The sequence below is a fragment of the Stegodyphus dumicola genome, chromosome 2 (genome assembly GCF_044657685.1).
Source record: "Stegodyphus dumicola isolate Sdum_Otavi_A_Nest chromosome 2, ASM4465768v1".
Lineage (NCBI taxonomy): Eukaryota > Metazoa > Arthropoda > Arachnida > Araneae > Eresidae > Stegodyphus > Stegodyphus dumicola.
In genome coordinates, this window is record NC_140769.1 from 19078166 (window position 1) to 19101519 (window position 23354).

Genomic DNA, 23354 nt, shown 5'->3' on the forward strand with positions numbered 1-23354 from the left:
ACACAAAACTGTTTAAATAAATTTCAGAATGAGCAATATTTCCTTCCCCATCATGCAGTGGAGTGGACTATGCAGGCCCTATTTCAATCAAATTCAACAAGGGTCGTGGAGCAAAATCAACCAAGGGTTACATTGCTCTATTTATTTGTCTCGCTACTAAGGCACTACACATCGAGGCAGTCAGCGATTTAACCGCTGATGCATTTTTAGCTGCTTTGCGTCGCTTCAGTGCTAGACGAGGAGCTCCAAGTCACATTTACAGCGACAATGCAACAAACTTCATTGGGGCTAATCGAAAGCTCAGCGAAATACAACGATTGTGGGCTTTACTTCCTAAGAACGAAGCCGTTGCTCATCATTTAACTCAAGCATCAATAGAATGGCACTTTATACCTCCAGCATCTCCTCATTTCGGAGGAATTTGGGAGGCCGCAATTAAATCAACCAAATATCACTTTAAAAGAGTAATCGGTGAAACTCTACTTACTTTCGAAGAATTGACAACTCTATTGGCTCAGATAGAAGCCATTTTAAATTCTTGTCCGTTATGTAGTGTAAACAATACCGACATTGATGGCATTAATATTCTCACTCCTTCACATTTTCTTACAGGAGACGTGATCCTATCCCCTCCTGAACTACCTCTTACTAGTCTTGTCAATATACGGAATAGGTGGGATCTCCTTCAAAAGATGCACAAGGACTTCTGCAAATCATGGACCAAAGCATATCTATCTTCTCTTCAAACCAGAAAGAAATGGAAGGACACTCAGCCAAATATGAAAATTGGAGACATCGTCCTGTTACTAGATGATGGTCATCTTCCAGGTTCTTGGCCACTAGGACAAGTGGTCGAACTTCATCATGGTACTGATGGACTAGTTCGTGTGGCAACGGTTAAAACTAAAAACTCTATTTTCAAAAGAAACATTCATAAATTAGCTCCTTTGCCCATATATCAGGACTAATGCCTGATAGGGTGGGACTATGTTCCGGTGCACCGGAACAGAACAACTCAACCCAACTCTTTCGCTTCTGGAACTATGCCAAAGAACGTTGAATTCAGTTGAACAGTCAGACTCAGACGAACGCATTCGCAAGGCAGTGCTATGCTGTCTATTCTTCACTATTTTTGTTCTGTTCTCGTAATTTATATGTCATTTTCTTGTTTATACTTGTATTGTGCAATTATTTAATATAAGTTTGTGTTTAAAACGAGGACGGGTATCTAGTTCCTTCACATTACATCGTAACAATCCTCAATAACTGCAATATAATAATCTCTTCTGCCAGGTAAGCTATAACCTTTGTTTTCAAATCCTTTTTTCTTTCTAAAAATGGTTAGGGTTTGATAATAAGTAATAGCATAAATAAAATAATGAATAGATTTCATTAAATCTCATTTTAAAATCCTGATATTTAGCTGATGACATCTCATGTCTAGATCTTACAAAAACACACTTGAAAATTTAATACCTCTAAGTCTCTGACTCTAGTTTTGAGTAAAGTCATATATTCTGAATAGACAGATTGGCATTCAAAAGGCACGGACATTTTCTGTATTAGGGCTGCCTAAAATGATAAAATAAAATGTTAGATATAATTTTAGATAATTAAAAGTGGGAGAAAAAATTTTGCTGGAGTAAGAAAAGTACCTTTATTACATCAATATCTTTTTCCAGAGGAATCAAATCTGTCATTACAGAAATAAAAAAAGAAAAGATTTTTGGATTGTTCAGGGTAATGCAATCTCCGATGAAAGTCTAAGGAATAAATACAAAATTTAATTAAAAGGTCTTGTAGTTGCATACACATATTTACATGAATAATTAAATTATTCCACACAGATTAGCAAAACATGAAACTATTAGAAATTTTCTCCGTAAAAAAATTCATTACTTATATTTATATTTTGTAAGTAGTAAATACTCAGCCTCTGAAGTAGTTAAGTAATTGCAAAATTACATTAGGCCGAGTGACACATTTTTGTGATTTCCCTTAATTAATGATAACCATTGCATGTCTCCAGCCACACTTACTCCTGTACCGATCAGATCATCTCTTCATGATGCAGTGACGTTTTCAAAGGAAAATGTGCCTCCTTTTTTTTTTCAGATTCTCTTAGAATACCTAACATATTTTCACCCCAGCAGCCCTCATCATGGGATCAACTGAGACAACTGGAAAGAGCTGTTAAGAATTATCAGCTTAATGCCAATTTTAATACAAGTATCCATCAATCAATACAGTACAAAGTCTTTAATCCAGACGCCTATAATCCAGACCTCAAAGCTACAAACTTTCTGAGCATGTGTAGCATATACGAATGCGCATAATACCTTTACGCATGCACATATGCGTTTACGCGTGCATGTTTAATGTATAACGGACGGTATAAGCTAGGCTAAAATTATCTAATTATCTATTTCAGTTAATGTTGCAGATTGCTTTGTTCCTTAATCTTTTAATTGGATCCGGCTTATTATTTTTTGCAGACTGTCAGAGCAATTTTATAAAAAGGAAGCTTGAACTTTCGATTATGTCAAAAAGAGTTTCCGATTCTGGAGCTGCCAAAGGATTTACAAAGCGAAAGCATGTTTCGATGTCCATCAAACAAAAAGTGGAATTGCTGCAAAAAATGGATAAAGGCATGAAGAAAGTGATAGAGAGATTAGTGGAAAAGTTAGTCGATATTCTCGGCACAGCAATTACAGGACTTGAACAGTGGAACTTTGCAACTGAACAAGAAATTATGTCTGTTTATAGAATTGAAGAGAAAGTATTAGCACATAAAACGAAGCAACTTAAACAACTTACATTGGAAGAAATGTTTAATAAAGTAAACAAATAAATATTAAGCTTTTTTTGTCAATTTTGATACCCTTTACATCATAATTGCTCTTTATTTCATAAATTACGGTTTCATATTTTTAATTATATAATTTCTGCATGCCATCTTACCAGATTTAAATTGATGATCTATAATCCGGAAAAATGCTGAAGTCCCGACGAGTCCGGATTAAAGTTTTTGTACTGTATATTGTCATTAAAGTTACATATAAGAATTTCAGATAGTCGGGAGAAAAATCGCTTTACGGCACACCTGCTTTTTTTCTTAGTATTAGTTCTTTTTCCCTAGACATTGTGAAAAAAATATTGCTGGTGGTCTTGAGGTTCACATAATAGATTATTCTGAATATTGGACGCCTGTATTTTGGACTTTGTACTGCATACTACTCTTATATTTTGATAGGAGTGAATATGAAGTGGAAGGATTAATTTATGGCAGTACACTTTATTTATTTTTATAAATGAGCAATTTACTTTGAATGAATGATTTAACAATGTTTATACATTCCAGATTGTATATAGTCAAATTAAGTACTATTGTGGATAAAAACAACTGCAAGTACTAAGTCATCTGCTGTTAATTATCCCAGAAAATTGGCAGTTGAGCATATATTTGAGTTTACTTGAGTTCACAAAATTTTTGCTATATAACAGTGTGAAGACCACTGTTATATAGCAAAAATGTTTTTTGATTTTTGCACATACATTAACATGTCATTAAAAGATTCCCCAAATTATCACTTTTAGTGATTTCAAATGAAAACACTTTTTTAACATTACAAAATACACATTAAAAAACTAAAGGCATACTTGAAACCACAGGCCATAGGATACAGATATTGGCACTTCATCTTTCAACATTATTTGTCGGCCAAATAATATGGCTCTATATAAAAGAACTTTATCAAAATTTTCAAATCCTTCTTTCATCAGACCAATTACCAATTCTGCAAAAATACAAAAAAGTATAAAACAAGATATTTACTACACAAACTTATTGACTTTATTTTGTACTTTTCCGTTTCGCTGGGGCAAATCTTACCAAGCAGACTTTATTGGTGACAACACATATCATACACATATAAAATGTTAACAAATGTTGGTTCTAAGAATCTTTTATTTTGAGGGCATAAACATTTTAATATCATTTAAATTTTATAAAAAGCCAATAAATTTGTAAAAAGTGGTTAAATTAAGAATTTACTATGCTTTCATGGTACAACATCCTGATTCCCGTGACCCCAAGTGATGTCATCTCACGTAAACTACGCTATAAAAATCTAATTCTCTCAGTAATTATCTACAATAATTTCAAGTTAAATCTTAATTTGGAATACAAGTTTAAATGCAAGAATTATTTCAATTCATATGAATAGCTTGCTCAGAAATTATATAAAACCGCAGTGCTTTACTTTGCTAGTGCATTCTCATTAGATTTGATGAATTTAACTCTTGATTTTGCCTTTTCTATATTTCTGGCTTCGGGTGAGTGGTGTGATTGCAGCCTAATCGACTTAATTACCGCAAATGGCCTTAGGGCATAAAACTGAACTCTTTGGTAAAAATTCTAATTGTATACTATTATTGAAAGAAACAATCAATCTGATAAGAAATGGCTGCGACTTGTTTTGGAAATGAGGCATAAAAGGTTACCAGCGAGGATATTCCGTTTGGCATCAGTTGTACCATTATTGGCGACTTTATCGCCTGCACCGGCAAAACGGAAAAGTACCCAAGATATTTACTATACAAACTTATTTAAAGAAATTTAACATTTTAGTGCTTGTAATTAAAAGTGTGAGACATTCATCAAGTTCTAAGCATTGACTTTTTAAAGCGATATTTTCAGGCTTATATTAAATATTGATAAAAATGAAAAGTATGAAATATTATAGAAAGATTTAAATATTTAATTAATATAAAGGACACATATACTAAGCCACCATCAAGTATTATACAACCTTAAAAATTAAATTTAATGAATATTTCTTTCATTTTTGGAAGAATTCAGATTTATGTATTTTATTATTAACTGATATTAACATATGATCTATAAGCAAAATTTTAAATTTAAGTGAAACAAAACAGAAGGCAGAATAAGAAGAAAGTTAATCAATTAGTTACTTGAAATCATGGCAAATCCCTCCTTATGTGACATAACTACGCAACACATCACAGCTAACAAGCTTTCCAAATTTACATCACTTTTTCTTATGACGGGATATAATATGTTCTCCACCTCATCACTTTTAAGATATGCAACTATCTAAAATAACAAAAGAAAATAATTTTATAATGTATGTTTACATAAATTTTTATATGCCGTATTTGACGGCATATAAGATGCACCCTTATTTAGTAGGCCACACACAAAAAAAGTTTCAATAGTCCATGCAATAGCACGGTACCACAATAAATTAAAATGTGGTTTCTTTTAGTTCTCATGTTTCGTAAAAGCCAAATAAACAATCATTGAATGCAATTACCAAACATATTTTTATTAAGGAAAATTAACAAATGGCAAGCTATTTTGAACATGATATGTAAATTTCAATAATGAATAAATGAATGAACGGCAAGCAATCAAACATAATACAAAATAAAGCATAAACAACAAAAAACGCAGATTCAAGGAAAACGTTGCCTATCATGAAATTAGACTTTCAAAACTTTTCACTTTCAAAACCATAAAAATCCTTTTCACTATCATCATCGAAAACGACAATATCGTCATCACTACTGTTTCCTTCATCGCTAGTATCACCTTCTTCAAATAATGCGTCGTCTTCTGTTCCATCAAGAGCATTACTGATTCCACACTTCTTAAAGGACTTAACAATTACTTCAGCCTTTACATCCTCCCAAGATCTTTTTACTCACTTGCACACTTGTGAAATAGAGGGCCGCTTCATTTTACCTGAGGGTGCGAGGGCGTAATGTGGCTTTCCTATCCACTTGTTCCATCAATGCAACATTTGTCATTTAAAAAAAGAATTATTTTATTTCATAATACAGAGTAACAGTTTTTTTAATGTAATGGCTGGAACATGAGTTCTCTATGCCTGTCATAAAAATTAATGACAGCTCTTAAATAATTTCAACTTATTCAGTTCTTCATTCAACTTATTCAATTATTTCACTTACAAACAATGTAATAAGAACACAGCTTGAATTACTTCAAAACTATTTTTAAGTTATTTAAAACACAAAATACACACCAGTTATCATAAATCTATGTAAATCCAGTTATCATAAAATATCTAAAAGCCACAACATTAATAATCCATTGCTAAAAACAGACACATTAATAAAAAAAAAAAATGTTATATGGACACCATGCGACTTCCTTGTATGGCTTATTAAATATTCTTTTTAGACCAATAATAAACTGATATTAAATAGTGTGAGATATTTATTGCTAGATTAACTACATATAAAAACTGATATTATGTATGTAGTTAGATTTCGCTGTTTGTCCAAAACTAATTTACCAAAACATGACTATTTAAAATACTTTAGTAATTGGAAGCATATGATTATGACTAACAATTGTAAAAGCAAAGCTCAGTGAAGACTTTTAAGCTGTGCAAGGGGATAGATGTGTATGTGTATGTAAGATATAAGAAAATACGATAGCTGCTTTTAAAATAAATGGTGACCTCAAAATTAACAATTCTAGATTTGGTGTTCTCCCCCTAAATTCATCTAACATCTCTCAAAAGGGCATTTGTTTTACTACAGTTAGCTCTGTAATTTTATTGCAAGAAGAAAAAACAAAATTTATGAGTAAACATTTTTAAAAAAATTTATGGCCGAGGATTCAAATCTAAATTTTCAAAAAGACTAGAAGTTAAGCTGTAATATAAATAACTAAAGATAAGTAGCATAAAAACTACAGAATTTTATCATACAATGATATTATTGATACAGAATCAAAGTATAAAGTAAAAAGGCAAGGAAAACAATGTAAAGACAAAGATAAAAGACCAAGGAATGATATACAATGAAAAAGTGCACTAGAATGTGTAGATTACCTATTTTGTCCAAGAAATTTTTTATGCAACCTTTATTTCCACAACTATTTGTCAGAGACTTATACTTCAAATTGCAGAAATGTTTTAAATGACACAAGTATTCATGATTTGGTACTTTTTAATTTGAAAATTAATTTTGCAAAAATTACTAAATCTAAATGTTTACAATAGATGTCCCTATAGGCATAATATTGCTTATAAAAAACAAACACAAAATGTTTGACCCTATGTGATAAAAATTAACCCAGATATTTAATTCTAAAATTAGAGATTTTTGCCATCTTTTTCAGCTTTGCTTGAGGGGTTGGTTAAAAAAAATAGAATAATTTGAGGCTAATTTTTCTCCTCTTTAATGTCATTTAGTCATATTCCTTTGTGATTTACCACTGTGTAACATTCTTTAATTTAGAACTCTGTTATATCTGGTATGCTAAAAGCATTTCCATGCAAGTAGTTTGTAAGCTTTTAAATGTTAAAGATACATTAATAATATTCAAATATAGCATTATTATTTCAGGATCATAATCTAAAAAGCATTTTCTTGTAAGTTCTTAAATGCTAAAAATTAATCATTAATATTCATATGCAGTTTAATTACTTTGTGATCAGAATTTAGCATCAATAAAAAGAATCTTTAAACTAGATATATTCTTTCCCTTTAAATTATGCAAATAATGTTATGAATTGGCTATCTGCCAATACTGAAATTTGTTACATTTTCTGAAACATAAATTTTATGAATAATTAATAATATAAATTTTATGAATAATTAATAATAATTTAATAAAGATCTCCATTTAGAAAATATGTGCCGATCTAAAATTTTTCAAGATACAATAGTATTTTTCACTTAATGTATTAAGATAAAAAAAACTTGTTCTAAGCTGATATTTCATTTTTAGTTAAATATACATTTTTGAAATCATTTGTGTTACTAGAAGTATACATTGAAAGCCAATGGTTGCAAATATAAAGACAGCAAATGAAATTATACAGATATTGCACAAAAAATGGGTACATATTACAATTCACATGTTATGAAAAATTAATTATATGTCTACAGCCAATGATTGCAAATATAAAGATAGCAAAAGGATTTTTATAGATACTGCATATAAAATGTCTACATATTACAAATTATGAGGAACTTTATACATAACCATTACATTGCATTTTGAAAGCAGACAGCTTGAATGAAAATCAGTATTAAAAATTTTGCAACTGACCACGCACAAAACTTTTGAAATCTAGATTATTTATGACACACATGATATTAAATAATACTTATTACAAAACTTTAAGAAGTACATATAAAATTATATTTTAAATGATTTAGTTATATACTATGGAATGCGCTTTTAAAATATTGAAGATTAACATTTTTAAAACACAAAGGGCTTATATTATATATTAGCAACTTGCAACTGCACCTACTAACAGTGAACAAGATTTTATTCAAAAGACTAAACATCTCAAAGACAAACAAATTCTGTGAGATATTTTTTAAACAATTAAATATTTACATCTAAACTGGATTGCAATCCCTGTGGGGGAGAGAAAGAAATCCCTTTAGGCTAGAATCTGAGCATTGCAGTATGCTTCCAAATCAACATACATACTGATCTAATCTTTACATACTGATTACTTAATCATACATACTGATCTTTGTATTAGGCAAGCAATAAAGATTAAATAGTGCACTGGATGGTGAAGATTATGTAAAAATTATGTTAAATAAACTCAGCTCTTAATCACATTACAAATTTGAGCAATATTTGCTGTGTTTTTTATTTTGGGGGTGGGGGCATATTTCCTCGGTGGCAGGCAACCCCAGTTTGATATTAGTTGTTTTCCTGATGCAACCATGTTTTTCCTCTAATTATAATTTTTTTTAATTGAAAAAAGATTTTTATGATTTTAAATTTGCCAGGAGATGAAGAAGTAACTATCCTATTTCTTCAATAAAGAGATATACTGTACAAAAACTGTACTTGAAGAACCACCTCATGAAATTTAAATGTGATTCAAAGATGAAATGAAGATGTTGCCTGCCATTTTGCTTACAACGTTATGTGAAATTGTTATTGTGAATTATGTGAAACTGTCGTATTTTTTTGTGTACTGTAACATAAAAAAATTTTAGAGAGAAAAGCTATGCCAGAAAAGTAAGAATACAGGGGCAAGTCCCTTTAACATTGAGTAAATGGATATCTTGGTAATTTCGCGAGATATCGCCAAGCTGACACCGGCTTTGGAGACTAATTTTTGGTGGCAAACTTGGCGAACATTTGGTGCCAGTCCCTGTATCACCATAACAGGTATTGTAATTGAAGAAATATGATTGATTACTGTATTAGCTGTTACTGTAATTCAGTCCTCATATTGCCTTCCAGTAAGTTACAAGAAGCAGAAAGTTGGGTATCTTGGTAGTATCTAGGCAATTGGGTGAAAACTCTGTAAGGCCATTGAGAGCTCTGAGTTGTTGCTGTTGCTCTGAGTTGTTGCTGTTGCGAGTTGTCAGTTCAGCATAAGTTCACAGTGAGATATATTCCAGATAGCTTTCTCTTTAGATGCACTTTGCATTACATGTGTTTAACATTCTTAGTAGTTTGAAGAGCAACTACTGTATGTATTCTGTTATATTATGAGGAGTTGTACAACTATTTTTATGGAAAGTTCCAGATCTCTGAAGTGTTTCTTTGGATACATTAAATTTTATCAACCTATTATTGGAGCTGCGTACATTCAATCTATTATGAACCCATATGCATGAAACCCTAGGACAGTTTTACTGCTGCATCTGTTTTAAAAAGGCTACTTTTTACCCACATTTCAATGCAGACAAAATTCCAATATCCATCGACTGATTGATAGATACAAAATTTCAAGGAAAGGGTAAAAATGATGATATTATCTTTCACTAAAACTATAATTTTCATAAGATAACAATAACAATAATAAATTGAACAAAAAATACGCTAGATCAAATCAGAAAATTAAGGAAAAGTGCTATTCTCAGTTCTAGCTGAGTTTAAGTCATCAATATCTAATTTTTTTCCCTCTTCTCTGCTAACTCAGGGGGGGGGGAAGTGCAATGCTCCACTTTAAATAAACAATGGTCTTCAGGGTTCGATTACTGTGTTCTGGGATAGATAAAATAGAGAAATGCTGCTCCTTTACAACTATTCGAGATCTGAAAATAAGAAAGTGATTTGCTACGGCAGGTGTTTAGAGCTGAAACAACACGCAGAATGATTCGATATTATGGCACGTAATAATGTTTTTGGGGCCAGGAGGAACAATTTAGTTAATTAAAAGAAAAATTAATTAATGGCACATTTGTTTTTACTTGAATATCATTTTATCCATTCCTATACATTGTGAGAAAAAAAATGCTGCCCTTATCAGCACAGTGCTTAGTGATGCTGACTATAAATAAGCTTACTGTACCGATAGGCCTGGATTCAAATCCTGGAAAAGACATGAATGTTTGTAAGTGTATAATATCTCTGCAGCATGGAGTCATTCAAAACAGTGGCAAGCTGATCCTCTCGCATGACAGGGGTAGAGGATTACTCTTCGCAGGGTACTCTCTACCAGAACTAGGGTGGAACTGTATAGTTAGTGCATTGGGACTACATCTGTATAACCAATGGTGAAATTCTGATATCTTGCCTATTTGTACCCATACGTCAGCAGAAAAAATAAAGAATTAAACAGGTATCTAGGGAGGTCTACATAGTATATTATTTTGGTTACTTGATGTCAGGATCTCTGTGCCGTACTGTAGTAGTTTGTAATAGCCAAGTTTATAATAGGCCTCTGCAAGACACTGGTCTTAAGCATCAATTTTCTACACATAAGTAGCAATTTAATTACTTGAACACTAGGATATTAGCATATTCAAGAAAAGGAATGACATTTTTCATAACTGTATTAACCTGAATAGATAAATTTGTATTTAAGATAAATCTGAATTTTTGCAGACGAATTGGAAGGGGTAAAAGAGAGGCTTGCATATATAAGACAACTTCACACTAAATCATATTTTCTTAATCTTTTGCAACTCATTGCCCTTTTTCCAAAGGTTTTTCAGAACCTTTACATTTTATTTTTCTAACACGTTTAAATTGCCATTCTAAAACTACATTTAAACAATAAAACAGAAACTCACAGACAACCCATCTGCTTTATCACCTGGAGCTGAACTGAATGCCTTGATCACATTCCCCTCATTTACCGTTTTCTGGAGGACTGCTTAGAATACGGTTTTATTTCTCAGCAAGTCCAGATATATGGTATATTAAAAGGAATATCTGTGATATAAACATAGCCAAGTGCGAAATGCCACCATTTCTGAGATTTGAAGAGGGCTTGTTGATAATTTTGGTTCTGTCACTTTCAATTATTGAGACGGATGCTCCAAAGAGTATTTAATCAAAGACTTTCTATTTTTGCTGATGCAATGATTGGCATAGAATTTGTAAACATCTTTCTTATGCTTTGCAATTCTTATTCATAATTTTCTAGAAGTTGAATTATTATATTGAATTTCTATGTATGTATCTTCACTGTGGACGAGGTAGTATACTACACATCTGAAGTATTGCTGGCATTTGTCTGTTCTTAACAAATTTCCCAACACATACAGCTGGAGTTATGCAGTGGCATAGCTAGGGAGAACAAGGGGGGACATCTGTCTCTGGAAGCAACATCTAGGGGACGCTAAATTGATGTTACCAAATTTTAAAATGATTTTTTTCCCATTCTTGGCAAACAGGATGGGGCACAAAATCTTCAACTGTCCCTGGGGGCTGAAAAAGCTAACTGTGAATCTTGAGTTATGATAAGTTCTTTTCTACACTTTTGACAACAGAACTGATGCATGAGGGGATAGGACAGTAAGAGAATGTTCCAATGAATTTAATTCTAAGCTGGTTCTTACATCAATAGCAAATTACTTAAAAAAAGGAACTGCATAAGTTTTTCAGTTGATTTTCTTCTCAAAGCATTTATAGTAGTCAAACTGACTAAATGGCACAGATTTCTGCCACTGCATGCACAGTAGTATAAATTGAAAGAACATGATACTTGAGTGTACCAGACAAGCACTATGGAAAACTAGACTGAGGTTGAATAATAGACTAGAAGTTTATAACTTCAACAACTGCAAGAGAAATATGAATGTACAAGCAACGTGAAGCAATGCATGTGAAAAGTAGACTGATATAATTTGGTACAATTCTTGTAAAGATGCATGACAGTAACACTTGAACAATCAACTGAATACATAAATACTGTTTCAACAGTATTAAGGCAAGCAAGTTTTCCATGCGTTTTATGTTATTTACTAGTTTGTCAGTGCTGACTTATTACCCTTCAAACCCAAAACACTCCTTGATACAACTCTTTGCTGCCAATTATATAATGCTCACATTTAGAAAATATGCATTAATAATCTAAATATCATACTTTTCAGTAAAACTAAATACAGAACCTTTTTTAACAATAAAAGTTGAGTATTAAATTACCATAAAGTATTTTCTAAATGTTAAGCTATATTTAAACAATAAGAAGAATTTTAAAAAATCATTTTGAGAAACAAACACATACATATGCACAAAAAAAAAAAAAAAAAAAAAAAAAAAAAAAAAAAAAAAAAATTAAAAAAAAAAAAAAAAAAAAAAAAAGGTCTTTGACAAAATAAGATTTATTTTCGATAAAATAACATTTCAGTTTCTTGGATATAAAATGAAATAGTATACAACATTTAATAAAACTCTTACACTATTAAAAAAAGATTCAGTTCTGAAATGTTAGGAATATAAATGAAAAAAAATTAAAACTTTATTTTACCCTTTGTAAAATATCAAGCAAATGAAAAGGAGCAGTTCGATTGTGAAAACTTGGCAGTAGGAGATACACATCAGCATCTACAAATTAATTTGTAACAACTATCATTTAAATTATAAAAATTGATTTTTATTAAGTATCAAAAGCCAGTTTTACAAAACTGGTTTTTTAACAAAACAGTCCTTTTAACAAAAAATCAAGCAAAGTAAGTAGAGATAAAATTTAAATTTCAAGTACCATTTACAGAAGACATTTAAATTTTTACCATAAATATAGCTTACCGGTAGATGCTGCTTGCAATTCTAAATACTGAGTCAATGCAAACAAACAAAACTGATACAAAGAAAATTCTTCTAATGTTCCAGAGTTCCACAGATTAAAAATTGGCTCCAATCTATGAAATTTAAAATGAATAAAAACTAATCTATAAAATAAGTATATAAGGAAATTATGGCAGATAATATATGCAATTACTTAATAAATTATGAAAATGAAATATTAAAGATTATGTATGCAAGTAAATCAAGTATTTTTTTAATTTAAAAACAATGAAATAATACGAATTATTGAAATCTGATTAAATTAAAAAATACAATTATTCTAATATTAAAAGTAATACTAACCTTTTATATTTTCCATTTTGATCATCCAAATTATAAATACCTATATAAACATAGGTTAGAAATAGAGCCCCAAATCAACATAACAAACATATTTAATAAATTAATTAAACACAAATATTTACCTATTAAAATATCTTTAATTAATAACATGCAGATCTGAAATATAGAAAAAAGCAAAATATAATGACATATCAAATACAATTTTATAAAATTTAAATATAATATGATGCATAATTCAATATTGTTTCAAATTTTGTACAAATAAGTATAATTTTAGCGAAGTTATATGTGAAATTGTATTTTTCTGTATGATGTAGTATGAAAGACTACAGGGAGGATGCTCTACTGAAAAAATAAGAATACAGGGGCAAGTCTATTTAATACTGAGTAAATAGCTATCTTGCTAAATTTGTGAGATGTCAGCAAGCTGACATTGGTTTTTGGTGACTAATTTTTGTTGCCAAATTTGGCAAGAAATTGCCAAAAGTCGCCAAGCTTGGCCACATTTTGGTAGCCCCTGTGTCACTGTAATAGATATTGCAACTGAATAACTGTTATTGATTTTAGATGCTCTGTAACCATACTTGGCCTGCCTTCCACCAATTTCGAGAAGCAGAAAGTACTACAAATATCTTGGCGGCTGGGTGAAAACTAAATAAGACCGGAGAAAGCATCTGTTCCTGAGTAGTGGCAGTTGTTGTGAGTTGTTAGTTCAGAGCGACTTACTTCACAGTATTGAAATTGGCAAAGTGCATTTTTAGATGCAATTTGCATTGCATTGTGTTTAGCTTTCTTATTAGTTCAAAGTGAAATTACTGATTGTATTCTGTGATACTATGAACCCCTGTACAAAAATTTCTGTGGAAAGTCCCAGAACTCAGATAAGAGTCCACGTGCATCCGATCTATTACGAACCTGTGCACATGCCACAATATAATAAAAATAAAATTCATACAGAAAAGAGAAATATATAAATAAAATACACAGGTGTGGGGGGGAAGAAAATTATTAAAACCATGAATGGAATTTCTAATTTTTGTTTTTTAATAATCATCATCAATTGTGAGAGTAGGTACAGCATTTAAACAACACAGCTAAAGAAAGTGATTTTCAATTTCAACTTGAAAAAAAGGTTTAATGCAAAATATATATATATATATATTATTCATGAGCTACAGAAACCAATATCCCTCCTCCCCCCCCAAAAAAATACGAGTTATTTCATGATTATGTGGTCTGAGCTGGTAATATTGGTGAATATAGAAATAAGGAAAAAAAAAATTCTTTTTATTGATGTACTTAACTATTGCACACATTAAATGCACAATGTTTTAGTGATCTATCTTATTCTCAAGCAGGATGTTTAATCTTCAAATATAAATGTTCTTGGAACTCCTTTTTTATCTGCTGATAATAAGCTACTCCTTTATAAGACTATATTGTAACCAGTTATGGCATATGCCTGTCCTGTATGGGGTTTTGACAGTTTGCACCTGAATAAATCCCAAATTTTATAACATATTATGCTAAGTCAGATTACGAATAGTCACTGGTTCATTTGTAATCTTGCAATGCATGATGAACTTAAAGTCTTACAAATCAAGACCTATACGGCCAAATTAGCAACGAAATTCATAAAAAATTTCTAAAATTAATTATGTGAGCATTTCAAGCTTAGCCTACAATATTAATGACATGAATATACCAGAAGGTCTGGTACATTACTAAGAGTGCTAAACTAATGTTTTTATGACCTTCAAAATTACTGAAGTAATTTTTAGCTTAAGTTCTCAATCTTTTATACTGCTTCATAGCCTCAACTTCACATTTAGTAATTATAATTGTTCAATGCGCAAAGTTATCCCCACTTTCTGCCAAATTTGCGTAACCAATCACAAATTTTTGTATGGCTTTGAAATCCCTCCTACCTCATATTTTTCTGAGAATAACCAAACTGCATTTTCACACTCTTGCCCCATCATCTAGCAAGTCAGCTGACTAGATGATCCTTGATATTCTAACAAACAGCTCAACCTCCATGAAAGTTGCTCTCTCACTTGGCTCTCAAAAAGACTTTACACTGAAATGATTTTGCATCAATTAGATATAATTGCTTATCTTCTTCACAACTTATGATCTTCTCTATGCTAACAAAGACTTTTACATTCAAAAGAGATTACTTCACCCAATGTAATTTGAGTCTCCCAATTATTGCTATTTTATCTATGTTTTCAACTTCATGCCAAAGCCACATTTATCAAAGATATCTTCAAAAAATCTTTTCATATATGCAACACACTGTAGAATGCTGCCCAGGAACCTGCATTCATGACTTCAAACACCTGACTAAACATAAATGAACACTGCGATGAATTTCATTGTGATCCAGATGTCTGCTGAAAGTGTACAGCAAGAAGAGATAGTTTGTCTATTAAATGTGGTATACAAGGATGAAGTTTTGTGACATATGTCAGGGTTTAACTGGTGCAACGAATTCCAAAGAGAAGTAAAAAGTAGTGATTAAAATATGATATTTCAAACTCTGGACAATCCTGATTTATCTCCCTGTGATTTTTGAAATGTTTAGGTAAAAGAAGAGGACCCACAAAGAGATGGTGCTTTGCCTAGGAATGCATTGCATAGGATATCAAAGTGCAGAAGGCATTTCCCCATTTGATTACAAGCTAGCCAAAAGAGTTCTCAAGAAAAGAAGTTTACAGGTTACTTTATTGTTGAGATATCAAAGTGCAGAAGGCATTTTTTCCCCTTGATTATAAGCTAGCCAAAAGACTCTAAAGAAAAGAAGTTTACAGGTTACTTTATTGTTGAACTGTTGTCTCAGTATCCAAGATTAATATGCCAAATAAAAACCGCTTCTTGAATCCACTTGTTCATCAAAAACTCATAAGCATTCAGCTGTGTTTATATTTTATTTTTTCAAGTACAATACTGAAAATTTGTTTTAATAAAAATACTGTCTATGTTTTTGTTTAGAACTATTCTTTGAGTAACACAGAGTGGTTTATTTAAATAAAATCAATTTTATAAATTTAGGATAATTTTAATTTTTACTGGATTAAAATATTGTTTGGATCACACACCATATTCTTAGAAGTATTAAGATGCTTGATAAAGTACGACATTTAATCAATGTTTTATATACATGAAAGAACATCTGTCCACTCTTTGCTATCATACTTGGCAAGTAAAACTTTACACATTTAGAATATTAAGCTGGAATTTGAAAATTTTACTATTTAGAATATTATAGCTGGAGTTTGGTGCCATTCTTTACAGCAGCTGATATGGCAGCTTCCGATTACAGATATCTACAGGCCAGCATATAATGACTGTTATAAGTTAATGTGCAGGTGATCAATTGGATTAAAGTTGGAACTTTTTTGGATTTCACTGTAAATATAACATTATCTGATCATTATGTCTAAACTTTTTATGAATAATATTGTACGATCAGAACTGATTGATCACTGTACTTTTCAGAAAGATGATCAAATTCTTCTATACACATCCTTTCGTCTTCTTCAAATCCTGTGAAATGTATTTGGAAATAGTTAGGGTGTTGCAGCTGTTAGGAACATGAAGACTACAGTTGTACCTACAGATTACACGCATAGTCTGCATCCGTATGTGTCAAGTGTAGCAAGGCTCAATTTGTTAGATGGCTGCAGCTTAGCTACACAATGTAACTTACGAAATTTACATACACAGCATAACTGTGAGGTAACCAGCAACAGCAAGGACCCTATTATAATACTTCTCATAATACCAGTTCTTCATAATGCAGTATTCCTCTGCACAATATATTTCTACTGGTCAATATTTCAATTCTGATGAACTTAGTACCCCAGTAATCTCCAGAACTGATTGTATTATCTGGCTTATAGGCAAGATCTTTTCCATGATAATAATATATTTTAACTTGGCTCAAAGAGTCATGTTATGATATATCTTAATGCCTGGTAAAGTTACTCTATCCATTTTTTGCCCGTGGAAACAAACTGATTTTTTCAGATTACTGGTCTTTGCAATATTGGCTATCTTAATGCATGAATTTATGAAGGCTACAAATAGCTGCTTTATAGTTATTGTTTCATTCCTTTTTCATTTAATAATTATTTTACCCACAGTGAACTTCAGTAGGTTTAATAGGCTCAAAATCTTATGAACTAACTTCTCTTCCAATATTGCATCTGATAATGTCCTACTACAAAATTCTGAATAAATGTCACAACCCTAAACTCCCATTTCTAAAAACTATCCCAATGACTTCGACTAGACAAATCATAACTGTGTGTACTGTGAAAAGTATTAAAATCTATAATATTATAAGACAAATGCTTTTTTTATTTATTCTGCAGTTGATATTATTGAAACAAAAATAATGCTTGTAGAAGGGTGGAAGAACTTACTTTTTTCAATTTATCTCTTGCATCATCTATTTGTCCAGCTGGGTAGGCTTTTCTTACAATATAAGAAAGTACACCTATATTTAAAAGTAAAACCAAACTGAAAATTTGAAATATATAACATGCTCACATTTATGAAATATTAAGAAAATTAATAGATATGTAAAATATAAAAAAGAATCAAACCAATATATAGATAGGCAAAATTAAACTTCAAACTGATGCTTTTTATACTGAGAAATGCTATTCATTTTCAGGGAGAATGACATAGATCTTCCTTCAAGGAGCAAATTCTGAATACACTCAGCATTAATTATGGCTCAGCAAGTCATAATTATGTGTTATCGAAACTAGATCCTTTTCACCATCAGGCTCTCCAGGTATGTGCCAGGCATTTAGGATTTCTCCTGTTCATGGTCTGTACTTTTAGTCTTTTGAACTATCTCTCCAGTTAAGGTGAGAGCAGTTGTGAGTGCAAAGGATGCCCCTCTGTAGTATTACCAAGCTACTATTACCAATGTAAAAAACAATAGCTATGCAAGATCTTGTGCTTAAAATATATAAACTCCGGAGGCAGCTCTCTTGCTGTCCTTGGAAGCTGTTGTTCTGGATTGGAAAGAACGAGGGACATACACCTGCTTACCTATGTTAGACATGAGGTGTCCCTGCCCTCCATCACCAGTCATTATTTAAATATATTATCACAACTGGGACACCCTAGTAACACCACTCTGTATGATGACTTGTTTGAAGCACAATCATTTAGTGTTTTCCTTTTAAAAGTCTGGCCAATGATTGAAGAATGTATCCTAACTGACATGAATGCCTATACAGTAAAGCATTTTGAAATCACACTTTGGGAAAATGTACAAATCCAATTTGAGGTTTTCCATCATTTGAATAAAAGCAGTACAAGTGACATCATCTATAAAATGCTTTTTCATAAGCATTTTATAGATGCTTAGACAACATAAATACAGTGATTACGTTTCCATATATACTGATGGCTCAAAAGCAACCAATTATGCTGGAGCACCTTTTGTAATAAGAAACCATAAAGAGGGAAAACAGGCATGACACTTTCTCAGTGCTCACGTTGAAGTCAATTGCCATTTCACATGTATCAAGTACATCCCAGAAAACGTTTCTTATTTATCCTCACCCATATAGTCTGAGTTGAAAAACAGGGGTTCTCAAACTTTTTTGCCCCATGCATCACGTTCATTACTGCTAAGTCATCATTCCCCCTTCCCTCTTTTCTAAAATTTGAAAAATGCATATGCATTTATTTAAATTTATATTATTTTTTAGTTTTAAAATTAAACAAGAAAAAGTATTTACAAATACAAAAGCTTGAATAAAAGTAGTTTTTTATATTCATAAACTAAAACTAAATACAGCACAAAGTCCGTAATCCATACTCATCTGGACTTCGGCGATTCCGGATTAAGGGTTTTTCCGGATTATAGATCATGAATTTAAATCTGGTAAGATGGCATGCAGAAATTATACAATTAAAAATATGAAACCGTAATTTATGAAATAAAGAGCAATTATGATCTAAAGAATATCAAAATTTACAAAAAAAAAAAAAAAAAAAAAAAAAAAAAAAGAGCTTAATGTTTATTTGTTTACTTTATTAAACATTAATTTCAATGTAAGTTGTTTAAGTTGCTTCGTTTTTTGTGCTAAACGCACATGCATAAATATTAAACGCGTATGCATAAAAGCATTACGCGCATGCATACAAAAGCATGCGTTTTTTATATGCATGCGTACATGCATATAAAAAAAATTTGTGGCTTTGAGGTCCAGATTATAGATCATTCCGGATAATGGATGTCCGGATTTACTGCACTTCGTAGATAAATAAAAAGGTTGACAACATTCCTCCCTCCCTTGAAATTACGAAATTCCTCCTTGGTTAATAGTGCCTACTCTAGAAATCTGGAATTTTGTAACAATTGAAACTTAAAAATTGCATTTGAATTTAGCTGTTCGTGGATATCAGATTCTCTATTGTTCGCTTCCTGGATGGATATACAGGTATTAAGGTAAACCAGATGGGCAGACATTATAGAGAAATCTGCTGTACATTTCTCCCCTTGGTTTGCTTCAATCAGAGATATCAACATGATCATCAACAGCAAAATCATAAATAAATGGCAGCAACTGTGGAATGTTCAGGTAAGTAACAAGCTGCAAAGCATGAAGCATAAAGTAGAATATTAAAAGGCTACTGGAAACTGGAGGAGGAAGTAATTTTAACTCGGTTAGAATTAGTCACTGTTGAGTTACCCATAATCATCTTTTAAAAGGTGAAAGTGAACCTATTTTTCCCAATTGTAATGTTGTTTTATCAGTTTGTCGCATTTTAACTGAGTGTCGTAATCTTAACAGATCTTACTTAATCTTTAACTGAGCGTACTAATCCAACAAACATTTTAGAGATAGTGACTTACCTCTTGACCAAATAATGTGAAAAGAGGTTAATTCTAATTTATTTCAGTACCTGAAAGAGACAGGTCTTTATTATATAATTAGATATAATTTTGAAGATATTCCTTGGTATTTTAACGTATTTCGTGTGTTTTGATTATCCTTGTTTCCCATCTGAAATCATCCGAGTTTCATACACTTTTTCTTCACAGCACCTATCATTTTTACCAGCTCACATGGTTATATAAGTGCATTACAATATTTGACATTTGTCTGGCACATATAACCTTTCAGGGTTATGTGCCAAAAAATCCACCATCAGTCTTCAAGGAGCAAAAATATTTTGATGACCCAAGAAAATATTCTTAAAAATAATTAAGCAAAATATTTTTTAGTCTGCGAAGAATAATTTATCAGACACTCTTGAAAAACACTCTTTCTATTACACCAGTAGCTTTTAACTACCCTCAGATTAACTGTGGACATTGACTCTAATAATCCAGAGTTAACTGAAGCTTTAAATTTTTAAAATATTCACAGAAAATAATAATAAAAAATTCAAAAGAAGTAATTACATAAATACAGTGATTACGTTTCCATATATACTGATGGCTCAAAAGCAACCAAAAGAAGTAATTACATAAATTCAGAAGAATACAGAAGAAATACAGCAAATTACCTGATTGCACAAAAGAAGAATATTCTTCTTTTCCATCTTCTAAAAAACAAAGCCCTAAAATATTTTCTCTAAATTTTGCAAACTGTTTTGGCTGAGTACCGAGACTATAAAATAATAAATTAACTTAAGATATCTATAATTTGTATGTAGATAAATTTAAAAAAATCAAACATTTTTGTATAAAAAGAAATTTCAGCTAAAAGGATTATTTCATAAGATATTTTTAATTTTTGAAAAGATGTTAGAATAATTTTTCAGTGATTGGATAAATAATTCAAAAAGAAATTAAACTAAAAAATTAATATTTACAATTTACACATATTTTTACAAAACAAAATATATTAATTCCTTTTATATTAAACTCTAAATCAAAGGTTTTTATCATTGGTAATAAAATAAATGTCACTGTCTTTTCATTTTTCAATCAGATCATTATCTAGATCATCTAGTCAGATCGTTAGGAGATTTTCCCCTCAAACTTTAAAAATATCTCTAAAAAATTAACTTTATGAATAAAGAGTTAATATAATTAAAACTTAGTACTTACAACGAAAGATAAACTTCAAAAGACATAACTTGAAAAACATGAAGATTCCACAAAAATTCTATTGGGGGAAGCTCCTGAAGAAGGAAAATACGAGTAAAAAAATGTTATACCTTGTACATATTTTTGAGGTGCAATATTTATCACAATTACCTTAAATGATTAAAAAACTTTTTACTATCTTCTTCTTATTTTATTTTGACTAGTCTATTTTTCTGTTCATTTCTTATTGCCTATCATAAAGTATCGATTCAAATGGTTTTTTTATTTCAATAAATTGGTTATCAATTCACAAAGTTGACTGCTAGTTCAAATGGGATGCATAAACTGCATTATTCTACAAATGTGTTTTATCACATCCTTTCCAATACCTATCTATATATATCATAAATCATCTATTCAATATCTATGCATGTATAGACAATTCATGCTTTATACAGACTGACTGAAGTAAAACTGGCCAGGAAAACTGTTTTCTGGTCCAGTTTAAGATGGATTTTCATGAGAATATATTCTAAATGCATGTTCACTGTTGAGTGCTATGCAAAGCACAGTTAATGGGAATTCGTAGTCAAGCAGGCCTTAGCAGTGCAGTGATAAACCATCTACCATATTCTTCAAAATTATTGCAAGCTTTTTCTTCCAAAGCTTAAGATGGCTATAAAAGGACAGAGATTTGAAAACATATTGAATATTAAACCAAATGTTATGCATATTTAGTGAACATTGTTTTGATGACTTGAAGAAATGTTGGAAAAATTATACGGTACTTACATACCATTGCAACCATCTTGGCGCAATATGGCCACTTTTTTTCCAGATAAAAATATAAAAGTAACTTAGGATGTGCAAGTTGGTGGTTTTTGTGCCTTCTTTTTTAGAAAGGTTCCCAAACTATCGATATTTATAGTAAGCTTGGTAAACAACATCAACATAGGAAAAGAAATCATACTTTGGCAACTTAAAATACAAATATGAATTATATCATACATTAAAAAGAATATCACTTGCATCTTTCTCTGAATTTCTCAACATTTTTTTTTTTTTCCAGTACACAGCAACCTGTTTTCACTTCAAAAATATCATAGAATTGTAGAGTGTAACTTCGTGCAATCTTCACAAGGGCAGCTATCTGGAAAATGCATTTCCTCATTGCTTGCTTTAGAATATTTTCAAAAAATATTTGCCAAATTACTGCCAAAATTTTACTGGGTAAAAGTTTACAATTGGGTGCCCTTTGGTTTTTTGGAGATTCTTTTTTTGATGCCAACATTGGTGCCAGGAAGGCACATTTCAAGATGGTCGCAAGACAAAACAAAAATACGAAGTCAAAGAATTGCACAAACTTGGTGCATAGATCTATTTTCATTTAAAAAAAATCACATAGCACAAACTCGGCATTGCGCTTTGACTTTGTCCATGTACACATCGACCTATTTTCACTTTAAAAAAAATCAGGAAGCTAAAAACAAGATAAAATTATCATGGTAACCAGATATGGGGTTTCATCACCAAAATTGAACAAAATTTGTCGTCAATCAACAATTTCACACTAAAGCCTTTTATTGTACTTTCTGCCACTGCTTCTAAACTGCACAAGGTCATATTTTAAAACAATGTTTAAGGCAAAAAATATCACTGTGTATTAAAACTCGTTGGAGCTTGGAATACAACAAATAGAACACATACAAAAATATACATTACTAAAATGAAACGATTGTTATGAGCATGGTTGCCAGAAGAAGGGTTATGATCATGGCAGCTGAAAGAATGGTTATGCGCATGATTGCCAGAAGAAATGTTATGTGCATGGTTGCCAGAGTTTGGCACTTTCTAAAAATTTGGCTACTTCTACTGAAAAAGTATGTAAGTACCAATTACACAGACTCCCTCGGACAATTTTTT

General features: G+C 31.2%; 1 protein-coding gene across 6 annotated transcripts in view; it reads right to left on the reverse strand.

Moving 5' to 3' along the window:
• The window catches only part of LOC118184916 (Fanconi anemia group A protein-like), a 63047-nt gene that overhangs the window by 26250 nt on the left and 13443 nt on the right, over positions 1 to 23354 (reverse strand). For 3 of the 6 annotated variants that reach the window (XM_085810493.1, XM_085810494.1, XM_085810491.1), the window contains 11 exons: positions 21453 to 21526; positions 20906 to 21009; positions 17791 to 17864; positions 13483 to 13516; positions 13361 to 13400; positions 13019 to 13131; positions 12741 to 12817; positions 4975 to 5116; positions 3661 to 3797; positions 1656 to 1763; positions 1477 to 1572 (listed from right to left, as the gene is read on the reverse strand). In XM_085810493.1, the coding sequence (XP_085666619.1) occupies positions 1477 to 1572; positions 1656 to 1763; positions 3661 to 3797; positions 4975 to 5116; positions 12741 to 12817; positions 13019 to 13131; positions 13361 to 13400; positions 13483 to 13516; positions 17791 to 17864; positions 20906 to 21009; positions 21453 to 21526 (999 nt within the window). The remainder of the gene's footprint in view (positions 1 to 1476; positions 1573 to 1655; positions 1764 to 3660; positions 3798 to 4974; positions 5117 to 12740; positions 12818 to 13018; positions 13132 to 13360; positions 13401 to 13482; positions 13517 to 17790; positions 17865 to 20905; positions 21010 to 21452; positions 21527 to 23354) is intronic. The other 3 variants (XM_085810496.1, XM_085810495.1, XM_085810492.1) reach the window with 2 other exon arrangements.